The sequence below is a fragment of the Tiliqua scincoides genome, chromosome 1 (genome assembly GCF_035046505.1).
Source record: "Tiliqua scincoides isolate rTilSci1 chromosome 1, rTilSci1.hap2, whole genome shotgun sequence".
In the NCBI taxonomy this organism is placed as follows: domain Eukaryota; kingdom Metazoa; phylum Chordata; class Lepidosauria; order Squamata; family Scincidae; genus Tiliqua; species Tiliqua scincoides.
In genome coordinates this window covers 87,338,756-87,359,803 of record NC_089821.1, presented here as the reverse complement: position 1 = coordinate 87,359,803, position 21,048 = coordinate 87,338,756, and the positions used below count along the sequence as shown (strand labels likewise).

General features: G+C 41.8%; 1 protein-coding gene across 1 annotated transcript in view; it reads right to left on the bottom strand.

Moving 5' to 3' along the window:
• Positions 1-21,048, bottom strand: part of THSD7B (thrombospondin type 1 domain containing 7B) — a 432,240-nt gene that overhangs the window by 289,905 nt on the left and 121,287 nt on the right. The window contains exons 3-4 of the mRNA XM_066635516.1: positions 20,653-20,904; positions 12,851-13,017 (exon numbers count right to left, since the gene is read on the bottom strand). Of these exons, the coding sequence (XP_066491613.1) occupies positions 12,851-13,017; positions 20,653-20,904 (419 nt within the window). The remainder of the gene's footprint in view (positions 1-12,850; positions 13,018-20,652; positions 20,905-21,048) is intronic.

The window sequence follows — 21,048 nt, the reverse complement described above, 5'->3', positions numbered from 1 at the left end:
TTGCAAAGTTTGCTGCAAATAGTAAGTGCATGCTGTGCAAAGAATTTGCATATTCTTGTTCCAGAATAAAATATGGCTTCAACACAGCAAACAAAAAAGAAGTGTAGGCAATACAGTGTGGAATATCTGAAATATGGATTTGTACCAGCACCAAATAACGAGCAGCAACCAATGTGCCTACTGTGTGAGGGAGTTTTTTCAAATGAAGCCATGAAACCTTCCAGGCTCCTACAACATTTGAAGAAAATGCACTCTGATAAAGCAGACAAAAACTTAGCATATTTTCAGTCACTTTGGGAACAATTACAGAAAAGGAAAAATATTGTAAATATGTTTGCTAGCACTTCACAGCAATCCAGTGATGGTTTGCATGCATCATACAACATCTCATTGCTAATTGCTAGATCTGGTAAGCCTCATACAATTGGGGAACAGCTTATTCTGCCAGCAGTCAGTGAGGTTCTGCGCATAGTTCTACACAAGTCACCCAAACAAATTATTAAAGCTATTCCTCTCAGTGATAACTCTGTTCAAAGAAGAGTGGATGAAATGGCTGAAAATATTGAAGACACATTGTGCAACATGCTTAGAACAATGGAATTTGGTTTACAATTAGATGAGTCCATTCTTCCAGGCAATCAATCTTTGCTTCTTGCTTATGTTCGTTTTGTCAAAGATGAAAGTTTGGTTCAAGAGCTGTTATTTGCAAGACAACTAGAAACAGATACAAAAGGGGAGTCAGTATTTCGTGTTGTTGAGACTTTTTTCAAGGAGAAAGATATCCCGCTTACCAACATTCTTGCTTGTGCAACAGATGGGGCACCTGCGATGACAGGTCGTTACCGTGGCTTCATCAGTTTCTTGAAAAAAGCTGTACCTGGTGTGTTTACGGTCCACTGTGTAATTCACAGGTAACATTTGGTCGCAAAAAACCTAAGCAGTCGACTTCACGAATCATTAAACACTATTATCAAAGCGATAAATAAAATTAAGGCACATGCTCTCAATTCTCGATTGTTTCGACAGCTCTGCATTGAGAACGATGAAGATTTTGAACATTTGTTGTTGCACACAGAAGTTAGATGGCTGTCAAAGGGAAACTGCCTGAGACGTTTCTATTCAGTTTTTGGAACAGTTGTTGAATTCTTCCAAGATTCCAATCCTGTTCTCTCTGATGAACTAAGAAACATCACGCATGATACCGCCTACTTGTCTGATGTATTCACAAAGTTTAACGAAGTTAATCTGCAACTGCAAGGAAATGATTAGCCTTATCAAAGTCAAATCTGTTCTCTCCACGTTTCGCTCGAAGTTACAGTTGTTCAGACGTAACATAGCCCGTTGTGAGCTCTTTCAGTTTCCGAGCCTCTCTGAATTGGAGAAGGAGAAGAGCATACCAGACGATAACCTACAAGTGTATTGTGCACACCTGGATGAGTTGCACAGAGACATGTCTGATAGATTTCAGGATCTTTTTTTGCTTCAGATACCAGACTGGGTGATAAATCCATTCCTCAATATCGGCAATGATGAAATTAGAATGGTAGAGGAAGAACTTATTTCACTCCAAAATGACATTGAGCTCAGGCCAAAGTTCAAACAGTCATATCAAGACTTTTGGTTACAAAAAAAATTTTTTGACCGATACCCTGCACTGTGGAACAAAGTTAAGATGTACTTCATTGCTTTCCCTACATCATATTTAGTGGAGCGAGGCTTCAGTGCAGTCGCCTACCTACTTTCCAAGCAAAGAAACAGACTGAACATTATTGAACGTGGGGATCTAAGACTTTTCCTTAGTTCCTTCCAGCCAGATGTTGATAAGCTGATATCCCTACACCAAATACATCCATCCCATTAAACTTGTGAAGACAACGTAGTTGCAGAAGAGATGCAAATTTAGCTTTTTAAAAATGTTATTTATTAAAAATGTTAAATGTTATATATTTAACTTTAAATACTGTTTACTAGATTTATTTGTCAAATACATACGCTTTTTTTTATAGTGTTGTATTACTTGTTTTGAATTTGCAGTAGACTATTAAGCAAAGAGGTGGGGGGCGCTAGGAATTTTTCCTGGGCCTCAAGGGGGCGTTAGCCCGAAAAAGTTTGGGAACCACTGCATTACATTAAAAGATGTTAGATGCTATGCCACATTCAGCCACTACCTTCCATTACATTCAGCCCCATCTACTGGTTGAATGCAGTATAGCACCTTGTGTATGTAATGCAGGGCTTTTCAGACTGGGGGTGGCTACGCCCCAGCCTGTGGGCCCTGGCCTCTGCCTGAGCTTCCTGCAGCCTCCTAGGGGTGGGGGGAGCCCTGCATGACCTTCTGCAGGGTTCCTCGCAGCTTCAAAAGTGAAAGTGCTCCACTTTCATTTTTGAAGCTGCGAGGAGCCCTGCAGAAGGTCACGCAGGGCTCCCCCCACCCCCGGGAGGCTGCAGGAGGCTCAGGTACGTGCAGCCAAGCCCCTGCAGCCCCCTGAATTGCGTGATCCTAGGGATTGCGCTGCTGCCTTCCCCCAGCCCCCGCTGCCTCCCCCTGCCCCTGCAAGGACAGCAGTTTTCAAACTCCCTGAGAGTTTGAAAACTGCTGATGTAATGTAATAGAGTGAAATTGACTAGATTGTAATAACAGTATGCGCTCAGAGAGCAGTTGTTGTAAATGTGGTTGGCCCTTAAGTGAAACTTCGCTAAACAATGCACTCTTGTACTGGGTTCATGAATGCTCCTGGATCCAGCACACACTCCCAGTCCTTTTACTTTCCACAGCCTTGGCTCTCCATTCCATTCACATTCCAGTGAAATTTATGCCTGTGACCTTTGTTTCTTCAACTCCACCACACACTGATACCAGCACACAGAGATCTCCTTTACCCCTTGGCTTTGCCTTACACCTAGAACTGCCTTATGATAGATGCACATTGCTACTTCTTTCTGTCCCCATATTCCTCCCTCAATCTCACTTTTCCATCTTGCCTTAGCACAATCTTTTAGCTGCCATAGTTACAACAGAGCAAGTCCAAATATACACAACTGAAATAAATGCATATGCCTCCCACAATGAAGCCTGTCTCTTCTCCCCTCTCCTTTCTCCATTGTCTCCTTTGTGTTGAATTGTAGATTGCAAATCCATTGGAGGAGGCACCTGTCATTACGTATAAAAATAACAGCATGGTGTATTTTTCATATTTAATCCATCTATCACTATTGTGACTGAAGTTAAAATTATATACACTCTTGCCAAGGAGAGATGATAAATTAGATCAGAAAAATATCATACTGATTTTCCTTATGTTTCCACTTGAATGTTTGATACAAGAGGGGTGAACTCTGTAATATTTAAACATCAAGTATTATTTACATCAAGGAACTACTAAAGAAAATTAACTGAGCTGCCAAACATGGTCAGTAAGCCTTGACTGTTTACTTCTTTACACTCTAATGCTGATGGAGACAACAACACTATGCAACTGAAGGTTATATGCAAATACATATAACTTTACTTTGCTTTACTGGCAAAAAGCCCTATCAGAGTTGTTTATCTTTCTCCGGTGCGGTAAATTATGCTTTCTTGTGGATCTTTAGTTTCATTGTCTTTAAACATAGAGGAGGGGAAAAAAACACATCTGTTTGGACAATTCACAAGAAACGGAGAACTTCTCCAGATTTGCAACAAAGATATCTGAATGTATATAACCAAATGAGAACTTCAAGACAGATTGTCCTTCAAGACAACTATTGGATTTGACTTCTGTTCAGTCAATATTAAGCTCTCAGAGCAATGCATCTTGATAGCCAGCAGAAGTCAAGTCAATACATGCCTAGTAACTGAGAGAATGCTATCAAATTAATTGTTACCTAAGTTCAAGGTAGGAATAGTGTCAATTTATTGTATAATTTGTGATTAATTATTCTTATATACATATATATATATAGAGAGAGAGAGCATAGATTGTGATCCACAAACCATTCTGATGCACATTAACTGCAAGTATGCATACAGTAGCTTGTGAATCACATTATGTCTTTTAGAGCACAAACCTATGCATGTCTACTCAGAAGTAATTCCCATTATAGTCAGTGGGGCTTACTCCCAGGTAAGTGTGGATAGGATTTCAGCCGTAAACACATGTTGTTTAGTTACGATATAAGAACACACTGGCATGAGTCTAAAATAAAAGGAACAAATGAGCAGAGAGCATGCAAATCATTTTTCCCTTAATTTATATAAATGATCTGATAATTTTGACCACATGATTACCCAATGGAAAATGCAAAATAGCAGTATTTACTCAACTTAAGAAAGCAGTGGTATAGATTGTTCCAAGAAGATTATTAGGAAAAAAACAGCACATCTTTGTACTATTGAATGGACCTCTAAAGAAAACAAATATTTCTTATGATCTAAACCAGGGGTCTCCAAACTTTTTGGCCAGAGGGCCGCATCAAATATCTGGCGTGGTATTGAGGGCCAGAAAAAAATTTAAACATAAAATTTAAACATAAAATTTAAATTTAAATAAATAAATTAGAGATGGAACTTAGATGAGTGAATAAATGGGCTCATTCATTCAACTTCTCTGGATCTCAGAACACCCTCCAGACACAACCAGAGCTCTGGTTGTGTTCAGTTGAGTGGGCCAGAAGCTTTCAGGGGTCAAGAGGCTGGCCGTGGGCTACATAGAGGCTGGAGACCCCTGATCTAAACTCTGAGAAGCCAACAGAGCATGTGAATTTATGATCCTTATAGCTTTTGGGACACCAGAGATATTTCAATGTGGTACGACAAACATGTGGTATGAGTAAACAGTATAGGTCCCAGTTACACTACTCTCAGTTGTTATTTGTGTACCCCAAAGTAATTGGGACCATACATGAACATCATTCAGAGGACAAGAGGCCCTTAAACTTTACCTGTTCTGAGGAATACAGAAGGTTGTCAGCATTGCCAAGATGCCAAAAGAGACTAGCAATAAAGAAAGGATGTGGGGCCATGAGGAGCATAACAGAGCTTATGCAGAGACATAACAAGATTTATCCACAGCCCCTTCCCGAGTAATAATAGAAGTCAAGAACAGGACAATCTATCTTGAATGGGGCTGAGCAGCAGGCTGCTTTAGGAAACCTGATCACCTCCCCAGTGGTGTCACTAGGGTTCGTGTCACCTGGTGCGGGATGCCAGCGCATCACCCCCCCCATACAGTGGGCTGGGCAACACCCAGGTGGTGGGTGATGTACCATCACTCCGCCCCCACTGGTTTTCTGGCTGTACCATTTGATAGAACAAAGATAGAATGCATTCTGCATGAAATTACGCATTGACTGATAAACAACATGATGGTATTATTCCTCCAAACTGTGATTTTAGTGATTTTGGTCACTAGTGGTGTCACACTCCCCAGGGTGTCAACTTACTAACACCTTATTGCAGCAGTTCTCAAATGTTTAGCACTGAGACCCACTTTTTGAATGACAATCTGTCCAGGAACCACCAGAAGTGATGTCATGGTGGAAGTGACATCATCAGGCAAATTAAAAGAAATAAGTATAAATAATTAAAGTAAAACAAATAATTAAATAAGCAGAAGCCAGCCCTGGTCCACCAAGTGAATTTCCTCTGCAGCCTGCCTGCAATAACATCCCCCTTCCAAATCAGTAAGGATTTCAGCCCTACCCAGTGCCCAGTTCAATTTAAGAACTTCTGTTTAAACCAGACCACTGTCAAGATCCACCTGGCTTTGCAAGTCTCAAAAAAGTTCACCTTATCAGCTGAAGACTCTGTTTTGATCCGTTTTAGTGGGGGGGGGGGGAGGCTGCCTTCTGGAGCACTTGTTTAGTTCCAGGTGCATAGGATCAGGACCATTCTGATAGCCTTGCACTCTCCTTCACCTGATTTTCCACACCAGCCAAGGTACATTTGCTTACTCGCGAGTAAACACGACCATGAGGCTTACTTTTGCTTTCCACAGAGCTCAGTACATTCATCTGCTTGGAGGGAGGGACTTCCTTCTCAGGTGTTTTTAGGGGCCGCATTCATTGGATCAGGACCATTCTGGTGCTGTTGGATTCCTTTCAGCCTGCCCTTTATGACGGACTAAGGCATGTTTGGCTACACATAAGTAAACGTGCAATACGGCTCACTTTCACTTTCCATAGGGATCCATGCATTTTTTGTTCTCTGGTTTTTTGGTCATAACCTTTGATAGAAAGGAGATGTTTTGCTCAGGTTTTCTGCATTGCATTCCACTTGAAATTCCGCATCCAACGGTATATAATATGATGGGGTTACTCCTAACCACCGTGATTTTAGCATGTCACTCCCCCAGTGCACGTCACCCCCCGTGCACGTCACCTGGTGCAGCCCACACCCCCCACACCCCCTAGTGACGCCACTGCATCTCCCACTGCTCAGTGTAAGCATGCGGACCAGCCCTCAACCAGATATCAAGAACAGCCTATGGTGACTGTTTCATGCTGCTGCTGGGACATCTAGGATAACATGCCACACCAATTGGTTCCAATAAATGAACATTAAATTCTACTGGAGGTGTGATCTGGAAGATGAGCTGTCGCCTTCCCTGAAAAAGTTAAGCAGGATAGGCTGCCTGGATGGGAGATTGCGAGGCTGCTGGCAAATATGTGTGGAGGAGCCAGCTGACAAAAAAGTATAACATCTGGGAGAAACCAGTCTGAAGTGTGGTTGCAGCTGCACACGAGAGGCTTAGAAAGTGTAAGAGTCAGTAGCCAGGATGATGACTGCACTGTGATGGGAAACATCTGGAGAAATGGAGGTTTCTGTGAGATTTCTCATGGAATAATGTTTGAAAAAATCTCATTGAAAAAATGGATTTATGTTCAGCCTGCCTATGTAATCTGTCTTGAGTCCACTTAGAAAGATGGCATATAAATTATCATAACAAATAGATAATTTATTATCACTGAACACTCCTCATGGCAGTGGAATAAAAATGCTCCTCAGAGAAATGGAAGATGCAACATTATAATACTTTTCAGGGAGTATGTCCCATTGAAAACTGTGAGGATTACTTCTGAGTAGAGAGGCACAGGATTGCACTTTAATGTAGCAGATATTGTGAGCTTTTTGGAATGGAATGTGGTGTGATAACTTGCTGAACTGAATCCTACGGTCTTAATTCATGCACTAATACATGCAATGCAAAGCCACAGTGGCATAGCTAGCGGGGGGCAGTCCGCCCCAGGTACCACCCTTGGGTGAGGGTGACACCACAAATGCCCCAACACTGCTAACATTGCAGAGGTTAGGAGTAACCCCATCATGCTATATACCGTTGGATGTGGAATTTCTAGCAGAATGCAATGCAAAAAACCAGATCGAAATATCTCCTTTCCATCCAAAGTTATGGCCAAAAAACCAGAAACAAAAAATGCATGGAACCCTATGGAAAATGAAACCGAGCAAAATCACGCGTTTGCTCTTGAGTAGGCGAACTTGCCATAGTTCACAACATCTCACAACAAGGCTCACAACATCTGCTACATTAAAGTGCAATCCTGTGCCTCTCTACTCAGAAGTGATCCAGAAGTGAGCCGTATTGCGCGTTTACTCATATGTAGCCGAACATGCCTTAGTCCATCGGAAAGGGCAGGCTGAGAGGAATCCAATGACACCAGAATGGTTCCTATTCAATGAAAGCTTCCCCAAAAAAACACCCAAGAAGGAAGTTCCTCCCTCCAAGCAGACGAATGTATTGAGCCCTATGGAAAGCGAAAGTAAGCCACACAGTCACATTTACGAGTAAGCAAATGTGCCTTGACTCCTGGTCAAGTCAGTCAAAGAGGAATGCAAGGCTAGCTGCATGGTCCCAATCTGATGAAAGTGGAGCTCAACAAATGCTCTAGAAGGCATCTTCCCCCCCCCCCCCCACCAAAGAATAAAACACGCTTGAGCTGGTAAGGTTCATTTTATTTGTTTTTAGACTTGTAAAGCCAGGTGGGTCCTGATAGTGCTATGCTTGAAATATAAGAATTTACCCTGAACTGGGCACTGGGGAAGACTGAAAATCTCACTGATATTTTTGTGGAAAGGGGGGGGGGTGTTCTTGTAGGTAGGCTACAGAGAAAATTCACTTGGTGGAACAGGGCTGGCTTCCCCTTATTTAATTGTTTGTTTTTCTTTAATTTAATTATTTATAATTATTTATTTTATTGTGCTTGATGATGTCACTTCCAGCCATCATCATCATCATGCGGGTATTTATATACCGCCTTTCTTGGTTGTCAGATCTCCTCAGACTTTAATTCAAGGCGGTTTACATAGGCAGGCAATACTAAATCCCAATAGGGATTTTTACAATTGAAGAAGGTTGTGTCTTTCAAGAACCACAGCATTTCAGATGGACCTTTAATGATCTGGTATCGCATTCTGGCCTCCATTTTCCTCCCACACAGGCTGACAGCGGCCAAAGAGCAGGTGGAATAACTCAGCATAACTCGGCTAGGCTTGTCAGCTGCTTCAGGGTCTCACCGTTCACGGTGCCGGTGGCCTCAAACTGGCGACCTTCGGATGTTATCTTCAGGCAAACAAGGCTCTACCCTCTAGACCAGACCTCCTACCCATGACAACCATGACAACCAGCCATGACCTCCACATGCTATAAAGTGGGTCCCAGTGTTAAAAGTTTGAGAACCACTGCCTTAACTCAAAACAGGTCAATTAGACATTCTTGGGGGGGATGACACCCCAGTGACCAAAATTCTGGAAATCGTGGCTTTTAGGAATAATACCATCATGTTATATACCATTTGATGAGAATTCCATCCATTGCTTGTGGGGAAATATTTACTGCATTTATTTTCTGGCCATTATTATTTTTCATTTCATGTCATGACTATTACTATTGTCATGTCATGACAATAAATGATTGCATAATTAAATAATTAAATAATTTTGTCGTGTGGGGTGACAAAAATTTATGGGCCCCGGGTGTCAAATGACCTAGCTACGCCTCTGCAAAGACAGTAAATTAGTATTTGTTTTTTTACAATATTCATTATCTTTATGAAACAAACAGCATTCACTATGTGGAAAACAAAATATATTGCAAGGAAAATGTTAATTCCAACAACTTGCACCAAATCTGTCCTCATTCATGGCAAGCTATGCTGCAGGCTACTCTGAAACTACAACCATGGCATGGCACATTCATCATTGGATAAGTATGGCTGCCTCCCCACAGTGAGTGTAAATGAACACACATTCCCAAGAGACATAAAGGTTTGGGCTAAGCAAGCAGGACATAACTGGTCTGCACAGAAGCTCTGAAATAGGAATTGTATATCAGGAAACTGTAGGTGGCGCCACAATGAGTCACAGAATGTCCAGTTACATGGCTCTGCCTGCACTTACACACATACTTGACCACCAGGAACAAAAGGCTACAAGTCAAACTAGGGGGACCTGTGGAAGAAAAATCATAAAATGTAGCAAAAGGAAGACATTTATTTATCCTTAACGCATTTTTATCCTAAGGTTTCTTTTACACTATTTGTTCTTTCCACTTTAAGAAGATCTAAGACATTTGAAAACCAAAACTGTTCCATTTCTGTGATTACTAAGATTCTCCTTTTTTCACAGATTTAAACTCTTACATTTTTGAATCACAAATGTAAAGCATAGCAGTCATGCACCCCAAAGATCTGAGTACAATCCTTTTATATCTTGTTTCAAAGGGTCTCCTGCAAGCAACCAGCTGCTACATATTTATAATTCCATTATGGGGCTTTCATCTTTGCAATTCTACTTACAGAAATGTTTGGTGGTGAACCTACAGATCAAAAGCTGAACATCCCAACAATGTAGACTGAATACAGCCGGGTTAGAATACATTTATTTCCTGCTGTGAAGGTACGTCCTTTATCAAGTAAATTAGGTCATTTGAAAGAAATATTTATTTTGTACTAAACATTTCCCTTTTGGAAGGGAAAAAAAAAATCAATTCACTTGATTAGCAGCTCTATAATTTATCCAGTGAGGGCACTGTGCTCTCCCCACTCCCACCCCCTGCTCACAAGTAAACATAAAATCTTATTTACTTAGGATCACCTTTGCATTTCTTGCCATGCCCTTCATTACAGGATTCTCCCAGAGCTGCTCTTCTGTGAATCAATGCCATACAGCACACGCACAACTAAACATTTAGCAAAATAAAGGATACCTGACCATTTAATGCATATTTCAGCTTGCAGGTCATAAACCCACACTGGGTCACATTATCTGGGTCAGAGAATAGGAACAACAGAGAAAAGAAACAGAGAGAAGAAGCACAGAGCTATGTGGTTAAAAATTAGGAGTGTAGCCAATGTTGCATTAGAAAAGTGGGTCTTGCATGTGAAAACTAATGATTTTAAGTCCAACGGCACATTAAAGTTCTAGGGATAGCACCACATTCATGAACAACTACCACACTTGAGAACACACAAAATACATCACAATATACACGGTGCCCTCCCTCATTATCCACTGGGGTTTTGTTCCTGGAAGCCCCGTTGATATAGAAATCAGCTGATGTTGGAATCCATGGATTTGGGCCTGCTGGAAGCTCCAAACATGAATGGAACAAGGTTATGATTGTGACCAGAGCCCTTCTGAGGCCATCAGAGGCCTCATGCAGCCTCTGCAGGCCTCAGAATGCCACCAGGAACAGTTTAAAGGCAACATAAAACCAGAACTTGCCTTTAAACTTCTCCGGGTGGAATTCCGAGGCCCCACAGAGGTTGCACAAGGCCTCTGATGGCCTCAAAAAGGCTCCCAGGCATGACTGGTACAAGGTTCTGGTTGCATCTGGGAGGTCTTCAGTGGATCTGTGGAACCCACAGATGATGAAATCTGCAGGTTCCGAATTTATGGATATGGCGGGCCCACTGTATTACGATGCATGATCTAAACACATTTAAAGCAAATCTATTTCATTTGGAAAACTAAGCTCAGCTTTAAATCTAAGCCCCTGAAAAGTGTTTAATTTCAGTTATTTTATACCCATAACTTGCTTTTTAAATGAACCACGCACCCAGAAGCCAATATAGGGAAACTTTCTGGGCATTGTTCAAAGTCAAGAAAATCACAAGGATCACACATGTACACATTAGGTTTTCCCCTTTACCTAGGTATGAAAACCTAAAAAGAAATAGTCTGTCCCTGGAGAATGCAATCTGTGAACTGATATGGAGCGAGAGCAGAAGAAAACTACAATGTAAATGAAAATCAGGTGGAAGCATTATTTTACACCACTGCTGATTACCTCTTAACATTACCTCATTATTGAAGTCAACCAGTTATGCCAGTAATATTTGCCCATCTAAATAATTTGATGAACAGACAGATCAGAACTTAAACTTAGTTTTCTAAACTACTGGTTCTTAACCTTTTGGGGGGTCACGGACACTTCTGAGAAACTGATAAAAGCTACAAACACTTTCCTGAGAAAAATGTACATAAACACATACACAAATAATGTTTATTGCACCCAGTTCACGGACTCCTGAAGCCCACCCATGGATCCCCTAGGGGTCCATGGACTGCAGGTTAAGAACCCTTGTACTAAACAATCAATTTCTATTGTGGTAGTACACATCTATGTACATCCCAGAGGACAAGCCTATCTATTTACTTACTTTCAGTGGAGTTGAAACTTCCAGTCTCAAAAAAATTCTAGCCTCCTGAGTGAGATTTGGAGGTTGAGCAAAGTTGAACCAATAATATATTTGCTGGTGACAACTGTATATCTCAGAGGTTTGCAAAATCCTGCCTTTTCATATCTGTTAACCAGCTCATCCTCCCAACACATTTTAATTATTTGGGGTGATGGAGAAAGCTTTAAAAATGTGAAGATAAAAGACCATGAGATTATTGAGCTTCTGGTTTTCAGCCTCTCTAAGTCTGTTTTGATATACCACACCCATCCATTTCTCTGTTTCTATAAGCAATTTGGGGTTTCTTAATGTCATGTTTGAGGACTGATTCTCATTCAATCTGGAGTTTTTACTGCAAGAGCAGGATGTTGCATCCTCAGGTGGAGACTGCTATCATTTGCCTGGCAGCTCTCCTGCAGAGTAGCTGTAGAGTGACTTCCCACATAGATAAAGCACAGTGCATAGACAAGTGATTTTCAACCTTTTTCATCTCATGGCACACTGACAAGTCACTCAAATTGTCAAGGCACACCACCAGTTTTTTGACTATAGACAAGGCACACCCATTGACAGCAGGAGCTCACAATCCCCAGCAGCCCTAGTAACAAATGTCCCTCCCCCAAACTCTTGCAGCACACCTGCAGACCATCCATGGCACACCAGTGTGCCACGGCACAGTGGTTGAAAATGGCTGGCATAGTCTCCATGTTACATTCCATGAAACAGTCTCTCTATCTGTGAATATGTTGTACATTAACGGCCCAATCCTAACTAACTCTCTGAACAGTGATGCAGCAGTGCCAGCATGACTTCTACTGTATTCTGTGGGACGCTTTTCTCATGTTGAGGGCCTCTGGGTGTAAGGGAACATTTGTTCTCTTACCCCGTCATAAGCCCCAGCAGCCACCATGGGTCAACTTGAACCTGTGCCAGCTCTACAGTTGGTGCAAGTCCGAGTTGATTCCGGAAAATGAATCAGGACCAGGAAAGGGGTTAGGATTTGGTGGGCGCTGCTGCTGCTGAACCTGCCCCCTCCCCTGCCCCCAGGCCCAAACTGCCCTCCTCCCATACCCATCTCCTTCCCATTTCCCACTACAATACAGTTTCATTCTTCCTTTCACGTTCACATCATGCACTGGTTATTAACAGGCAAAGCATACCACTTCTAACATACCTTCCTTTAGTTTGTGTGTTTCCTCCAATGTGCTTTGGGCACAGTATACTTCCCGAACTTGTATCCCACCTCCACAAAGGCCCATGTGCTTGTGATGTCGAGGGTCCTGCCGGTCAAGCAGAAGACTAACATCGCATTCTTTCCATTCAGCTGTTTTCCATGAAAATCTTAAGGAGAATAAGAGATGAGACAGTTTTATAAAAGTCCCCTTGATCGTTGAGTCTTAATATCAGAAATTTCTCATTGAAGAACGGTAGCAAAGTGGTAGAGAACCTTTTTGCATGCAGAGGGTCCCAGGTTCTATATCTACTATCTCCCAATAGGGTTGGGATAACAGACTCATGTCTGAAGCCCTGAAGAGCCCCTACCAGTCAGTACTGAGCTAGATGAATGGTCTGACTCATTATATTGCAGATTCCTACATGTTATTTATTTAGAAGATTTATACATTGCCTTTTCATCCTTTGCCTTGGAGTTCAAAGCAACGTACATCATTTTTAAAAAGAAACACCCAAGACAAAAGAAGGAAAACAATCACTACAATAAGAGTAGCCAATAGGATGAAAGTTCTCTTTTCATTTATTTGCCATGAAAACCACTCCGTGGACATTTTGCTGAAAAGTGATAACACTATTACTATACAGGTGTACCCCTATATGTGCAGGGGATAGGTTCCAGCTGCTACCATGGATAATGGAAACTGTGGATAGTAACAAATCCTACAAGAAGCGGTTTACAAACCCCCCCCCATCGCACAAATGACTTATCTTTGTCTGACTGCCGCCCTTCTGTCATGTTTGTCTCTGTGCTGCCTGCAAATGGTAACAGGAATCAGGAAAAGCCAACAGAAAGCAGGTTGGAGGGCTGGAAACAATGTGACACTAAGTTCTAAGAACTCTTTAAGTGTCATGCTGTTTTCAACTGGCTTCCTGTTAGTACTTCCTGCTTCCTGTTAGCATTTACAGGCAGCAACAGAGACAGAGAAACAGAAGAGACAGCTACAGGAGGGCTGCAATCAAATATGTCATTTGCGCAGTAGGAGGGATTTGTAAAAGGTGGATAAGTGAAACTGCAAATATAGGACCCACAGATACAGTATTTCTCCTGTATTTCTCCAGATCAAAATGCAAATTACAAATAGGATTACAAATAGGATTACAAATAAATTACAAATAAGTGCTAATAGGAACAGAATTCCTATGTAAGCATTAATATGGGCAGGAGGTTCAGCTCAGTTGGTAGAGCTGCCGCCTTGTATGCCTGAAGATCTGAGGCTGCCAGTTTGAAACAACCGGAAGTACCCGAGAATTGACGACACGCTGATATACTGATAAGCTGACCCTCAGTGGCAGGGTGGAGTTGCCCTCAAGTGGAGCGTGGGAGGCGAAGGGCCAGAGAGAGGCCAGACCGGGAAGGAATCCAGCTGGAAGGAGGAGTTCTATGAAAGACTAGAACTAGTCAATTGTAAAAATCCCTACGGGGGTTTAGAGCAGCCTGCCCATGTAAACCGCCTTGGATTAAAGTCTGAGGAGAAATCTAACGACCAAAGAAAGGCGGTACATAAATACCTGTATAAATAAATAAATAAAATATATATAGCTTATGGGTAAATAAGAAAAGCAGCAGAATTTTTTTAAAGTCCTTTTACTGCAACTTTGAAAAGTGGAGAAAAAGAACACAAATTAGATTCACGTCCAAGTAACTGAACATGATTTCGGCTATCATTTGTTTTGGCAACTTACAAACTTAATCTAAAACAGAATTGGTGCCCACCCCCCACCCCCAACAGTAAAGTAAATAAGTCAATCAAGACAGATTGCAGTTGCAAAATTCATTAATTATCATTAAGGATATGAATAAACAGAAATAGGCTTTAGCCTGGTTCCTAACAGATAACGTGATGGTGAAGAAGAAGAGGGTGATAATAGATAATGATAAGACATTTGAGCGTTGAAAGTGCTTAATATACATTATTTTCAGAGGGAAATGGGAAGTGATTTTTTAATACCTTATCAGGCATTGGGAGGCCTGGAGAAGCCCCAGAGTGTGGAGACAAGACTGACTCAAATCAGGTTGGGAGGCAAGGGGAAGCCCCAGAGGGTGGGGCCAAGTCAGATTCAGGTGGGGCCAAGTCTGGCTCAACATAGGTATAACATCTGCAAATAAACAGGCTCCACCTGTATAAACCAAAATGTAGTTATTCCTACATGAACATGCTGGTATCCTAGTTTCACAAATTCCTTAAGCCAGAGAATCTCATGGGTGTGCTATGGGCAGTGCAGAGATGTTACACCAGACACCACAAGAAGGAAAAATCTGCCTGGGTAGGATACTCCCTTCTTCATCTCTAAAGCTCCACCTGTGCTGAACATTCCATAAGCTCCAGGAAAGATAGAGGGCTCATACCTGTGCTTTCTATCGCCAGCAGTCCTTTGAAACAGGAACTGGGGACAGCTCCCAGGAAGTCTGAGCATGCTTTGCACCAGAAAGTTCTAGAACAGGGGTGTCAAACTCATTTCATACCAAGGGCCAAATAGTATTCATTATGCCTGCTGAGGGCCAGAAGTGATGTCATTAGGCAGGAAGTGATGTCTTTGAACACGTCATAGTCAAAAACAAGCACTTTTTCTTCACTTAGGACCTCATTAGCTGCAAATGACAGAAGAGGAAATATGCAAATCTCAATCATATTTTAAGATAGTGGAGAGCCCAATTTTCATGTGGGCTGCCCTTTCAGTAGTAAGCCCTCAGCACTGCTCAGCAGCTGAGAGCCTGAGGGCTAGATAAAAAGCTTCTGCGGGCTACATCCGGCCCCCGGGCCTTAAGTGTGACACCCCTGTTCTAGAACTGGACTACTGGGTTTGGAACACTGGTTTTCTTCCCCATGTTATATCTGATCTGTCCCTATTCAACCTGACTTCTGAATTCTATTTTCCATATTTTGGAATAACTGATTACCTCTATTCTGAAACCTGTTTTTATTCATATCTTGAGATACCAGTTTGCCCACCAATAATCTGGAATGCAATTTGCTGGTATCTTGGAACATATTTCTTGACTTTTAGAGTCTTTATTTCTATTTGATCCTTCCTGCTCATATGTCTGAAATTTGGCTATCACTCCTTCTCTATGAGGTTTGATCCTAACCACAGTTCCAAATAATTGTAAACCTGGGATTTGTATTTCTATCCACAAAAAAATCCCTGAGGCTGATCCACACAGGAAGTCTCATATAACAGCACGAGTAATCACCTTATTGCTAATTAAATGTTATGAACATCTGTGGGTTTGAATGTCTTTTGTAGAGAAATGTTTCTAAATTGTCATTTTGTGCATATAACTTCAGTTATTTATTTTTTTTTTAGTTTTGAAGAAAGGCTCACATTACTGCAAAACATCAAGTCTGTACTTCCACCCCTCAACTTCCACTCAAATTACCATCTAGTTTCAAAAGTCTGAAGAATGTTGTAATGCATGAGAAATGCTTCCAAAAATATCAATTAATTTGCAGGACTTCTTTGATGAACTGTCATTCTCACACTTAAATGACAACACACCTTGAGTGTTTTTGGATAGAGATACAGCATTGATAACCAGGACAAAAGGAGAAGTGCGCAGGCACACACATGCACAAAAGCAACAGATTCTGTACATGACAGACTCCTTTCATGACAAATATGAACCTGTCCTCCCACAACAGCATAAATCATAAAAGGAGGAACTTTATTTTGTAGGAGTAACTTTTTAAAAAATTCCTTCCATAACATGGCTCATCACACTTTTTTTTTCTCCATAGGCAGTCTCACTTCTGGAGGAGTTAACTAAACAACAACAAGGTAAATGCACTGTGCTTTGTATCCCATCACATTAAACTGTCACATTTGCCAGGACTAAATGGAAATCAATTTACAATAACAAATGCTTAAGGACAGGTACCTGCTCTTATTTAGTCATTAACACCTCCTGCTTTAAGTAGATTGTGTTGATTTAAATCGGTGTTTAGGGGAATAAGCAACGATTCGCGGCAGATTAGAAGTGACTGCAGATGTGAAAACTAAGAGCTCTTGAAAATATCCAGTGCTGCTGAAACATAGTCAGCCACTATCAGCACAGTCCTATGTGTGTCTTCTCAGTAGTGAGTCCCAGTGTATTCAATGGGACTTACTCCCAGGAAAGTATGTAAAGGTTTACAGACAGTGAGTGCAAGATGTGAAGCATCTTTCAAAACTAGGAGCAGAAGAAATTTACGTAGAACAAAGCTAACTCTATCTGAGCTCAAATAAGGACAATAAGGCCCCATCATATTAGAGGTCTGGCTAGCTCCTATCCGTAAACCCTGCTAAGAATGACCTCTTAATGATTTCAGCCCAATCCTTTTCACATTCATCTAGAACAGTGCTCTCCAGACTCTGGCCAGTGGGCCAGTTCCGGCACCCTGCATAAACTTCCCTTGTGCAAACTACGCTTACTGTTCCACGGGGAAGCCTCATGGTCACAGTGCCTCTCTCCCCTGGCTTGCTGTGTCTGCCTGAAAATCCAGGTGCAATGGCTGCCTGGGTGACCGACTCCCAGAAATGGCAAGCCAGGGCTCAGTTTGGTGGAGAGCAACGCCATGACCATGAGACTCTCCAGAGGAACAGTAAGCACCATTCATGCCGGTGCATAGCAATCTCAACTTTGGAGATCTAGACTCCACTTTTCTGATCTAGAAAAAAGTTCCAGTGGGCTCAATGGGTCTTATTTCCAAGTATGCTGAGGACTGTCACTTCAGTTTACATGACAAGCGCTCTCATTAATTACCTATTAACTATGTATTCTTCTTTATATCGTTATCATCAATGGAACTCGATTTACTACACTGAAATCAATACTCACTTTACCAACTGATCAACTAATCAGCTCTGGGATGTCTCACATTGATAAAAAGTTTCTCATGTTAGAATTCTGCCACGTTCTGCACAGTTCACAGTTCCTCTGTTCATCTTTCCTTTAAAATTACCATGCAAAATCACCATAAACAAGAACTTTAATTAAAACTACTCTCTACAAAGCAGAACACCATCATCCCCACACCAGCATGACCATCTAGGGCAGCCATTTTCAACCACTGTGCCATGGCACACTAGTGTGCCACGAGTGTTCCACAGGTGCACCACAGGCATTTGAGGGAAGATCATTTATTAGTAGGGCCAATGGGGATGTGAGCCCCCAAACTGGCAGTATGGTGTGCCTTGTCAGTTGCCAAAAACCTGATGGTGTGCCTTGACCATTTTAGTGCCTTGTCAGTGTGCCACAAGATGAAAAAGGTTGAAAAATCACTGATCTGGGGCTTAACAATTTCAACAGTCTTGTTGCACTGCAGCCTGGAGCTGATGTTTCTGATGTTGTCTAGGAAGATTTTACACAAAGCTGGCAACATGAAGAATTTTGATGCCTCACTTCATTCTCCTCCCCCAGTTTAATACAGTGATTTGAGAAGCACCAAGCTCCATATCCCTATTGGCATCCCCTCTCCAACCTGCTCCTTCACTATACTGCAAGGACTGAGCGCCTCACAACATCTGAGAAAAAGAGACATGATTGTGATTCTTGAGGTATCTCTCACCACAATCCTACTCAGTCATTCTACAATTGAGTATGTTGTAATCAGGGGAAGAAAAACAGGAGCCCTCTTATTTGCACAAAAATGAATCTCTCAGGGTCAGTGCTTCAGACAAGCACCGAACCCAGGGGGACCAAGTGTGGTGAAGGACCTCATCACAGCAGAGACAAGGATAACCAATGTGCTCCCATTCCACCTCTACCTGGGGACAAGGTACTCGGTTTCAGATAATCTCTGCAGGGCTGATGAGAAACTTCAACCCGCACTTTCTACAAACAGCAGTTACTTATACAAGGAGTGTTGCTTCATACTCTTGAACCTGGACAGTCCATTTCTTGTGGGCTTTCTCCTAATAGCCATAAAGGGCCATGTGTGTTTCAATCTACACCTGCAAGGGGCATATACTTATGGCATGAGACACCTGAACAACTAGCGGGTTCAAAATATACTCTACTGATCTAAGAGAAACACAACCTAGATAACCTGCAAACTCTGTCCCCATTGATCATGTGCATTTGCCCAAGGCAAGGTTCCAGAGAGTGTGTTGCTCAGAGATAACTTAAATGAAACATGTACATCACATCTTGTGCACAAGAGATGCCTGCAGCTCTTCTCAGGGTCTTGCTTCAGTGTCCGCAATCCTTACAGAAATCAGATGTAAAAGTTACAGTCTAATATTCTAAATCTGTTTTAGCCTTTTTTTCTCCTCAACTAGCTGAAGGGCAAGCAGTCTTTCCTAACAGACTACTGCATGTTAGAAAACCTTTCCCTGAACATAGTTTGGTAGAAGACATCCTAAATGTGCGGCACAGGAAACAAACATGTAAGGTTGTACGTGGGAGCAGCACATCAGACACAACAAGCAAAACCTCAGCCTTGGACCACTGGTTAAGCCTCACAGTTATATTTCTGTTTTTCAAAAAGATGTTTCAGATATAAATCTCTTTCCTCACTCATTAACCAGCAGCTGCTGCATTTCAGTCACATGACTGTGAAGTGAAACAACTCATTGAGCACAGAGAATAAATTCAGTCAGACAATCTTATCCTTTTGTCTTACTGATTGACATGAATTGAGATGGAAAAGTAAAAATCAGCATATAAGAGCATTTCTTTGCAAAATCTAATCAAGCAACATTTTTTTTAAGTGCCCTCTTTCCAGCTGATGGCAAGTTGCACAGGGATGATGAGCAGGTTGCTGATTTTGAAGTAACACAATTGTATAGTGCACACCACACTCATAACCTTTGCTCTCTTCCTCCTGCTTGGGAACAATTCCACAAGTATTACAGCACCTTTTTTTTTTTTTTTTTTTTTTAAGAGAAGCCAAGAGCAGACAGCAAGTTCTGCAGACATTTTAATAAACAGCACCACTATACTCAGGCACAATTCGCTTATGAAACTCAAAAGCTATTTGAAATTCCAACCACTCAAACAGAACCAGAGTATAACCTGTATCACCAGTATAACACAATGGCCCCCTGAGCCAAAAGGTGGAGTAGGCATTTTAAATAAATGAATGAATTGGCTTGATACTGATTGCAGCCATTCTAAGGATGGAGGTCAGAGAAAAGGGCACAAATCACTCCTAAGATTATCACATGTTCAACTGCTTATTAAGGTAGAATCCAGTTTCTTATTTGTACATGGTAAGACATAGACAGAAAGGGGAGGTGCCAGTACAGAAATCCTCAGTACAAAGGAGAGGATTGATCCAGAGGGAGACTAGATTGGTCCTCATATGTTCCTTCATAAACAGACCCTATTCCTGGAGCCTATTTTCTAGGTGTGTCTGAACAAATCAGATGCACACCTGATAGGCAGACACACTCAGATTTACACTGCTGCATGTCTTCATAATGTATGACACCATCACTCAGCAAAGAGGCCCAGAGCAACATGAATAGAGTAATACTTCAGTCAGAGTTGGGGATATATTCCCCAAAAGTCAAGTGCTACGTGAAGTAGTACTGTTGGAGGCACTGCTGATCTAACAGGCAGGAAACAGGCACGGATTGGCCCAGAATGCCCTGCTTCCATTTGGTAGAATGGTTTTCAGTCATGCCAGATTAAAAAAGCACTGTAACAAACCAGTGCTAAAGGAAACTGTGTTATCCAAGGTATGACTGTCTAAAATAACATAGGTATTTAAAGTTCAGTCTCTCTTTGTTTATGGGGAACAGGAAGACAATGGAATATACCTTGGACATGGATGAAGATGCTTTCCTCCACCGATGCTGCATGCCTCTCTTTCTTCTGTTTCAGGACATTCCTGACCAGTTCCTACAGCTATGTGCTTTATACTCCGAGTTCTACTCCGGAATCCCGGTGAGAGATCACCTGAGTGGCAAGTCTTTGAGCAGGAGCTCCATGAAGACCAGTCTGAAGTTTCACAGTCTTTAGGCACAACACAGGACTGAAAGGTCAAAGGGATGGTTTCTTGTACACAAAGGCTGCGATGAAAGAGTATTTGGTTAAAAATAAATAAATGTACTTTTGCATGTTCTTGGCTTTTAGGAGCACCACATCAAGAACACCATAAGAGCCAGACCTGCAAGGCATGATTTGATCTCTTTTTTTAACTAGTTGAAAGAGGA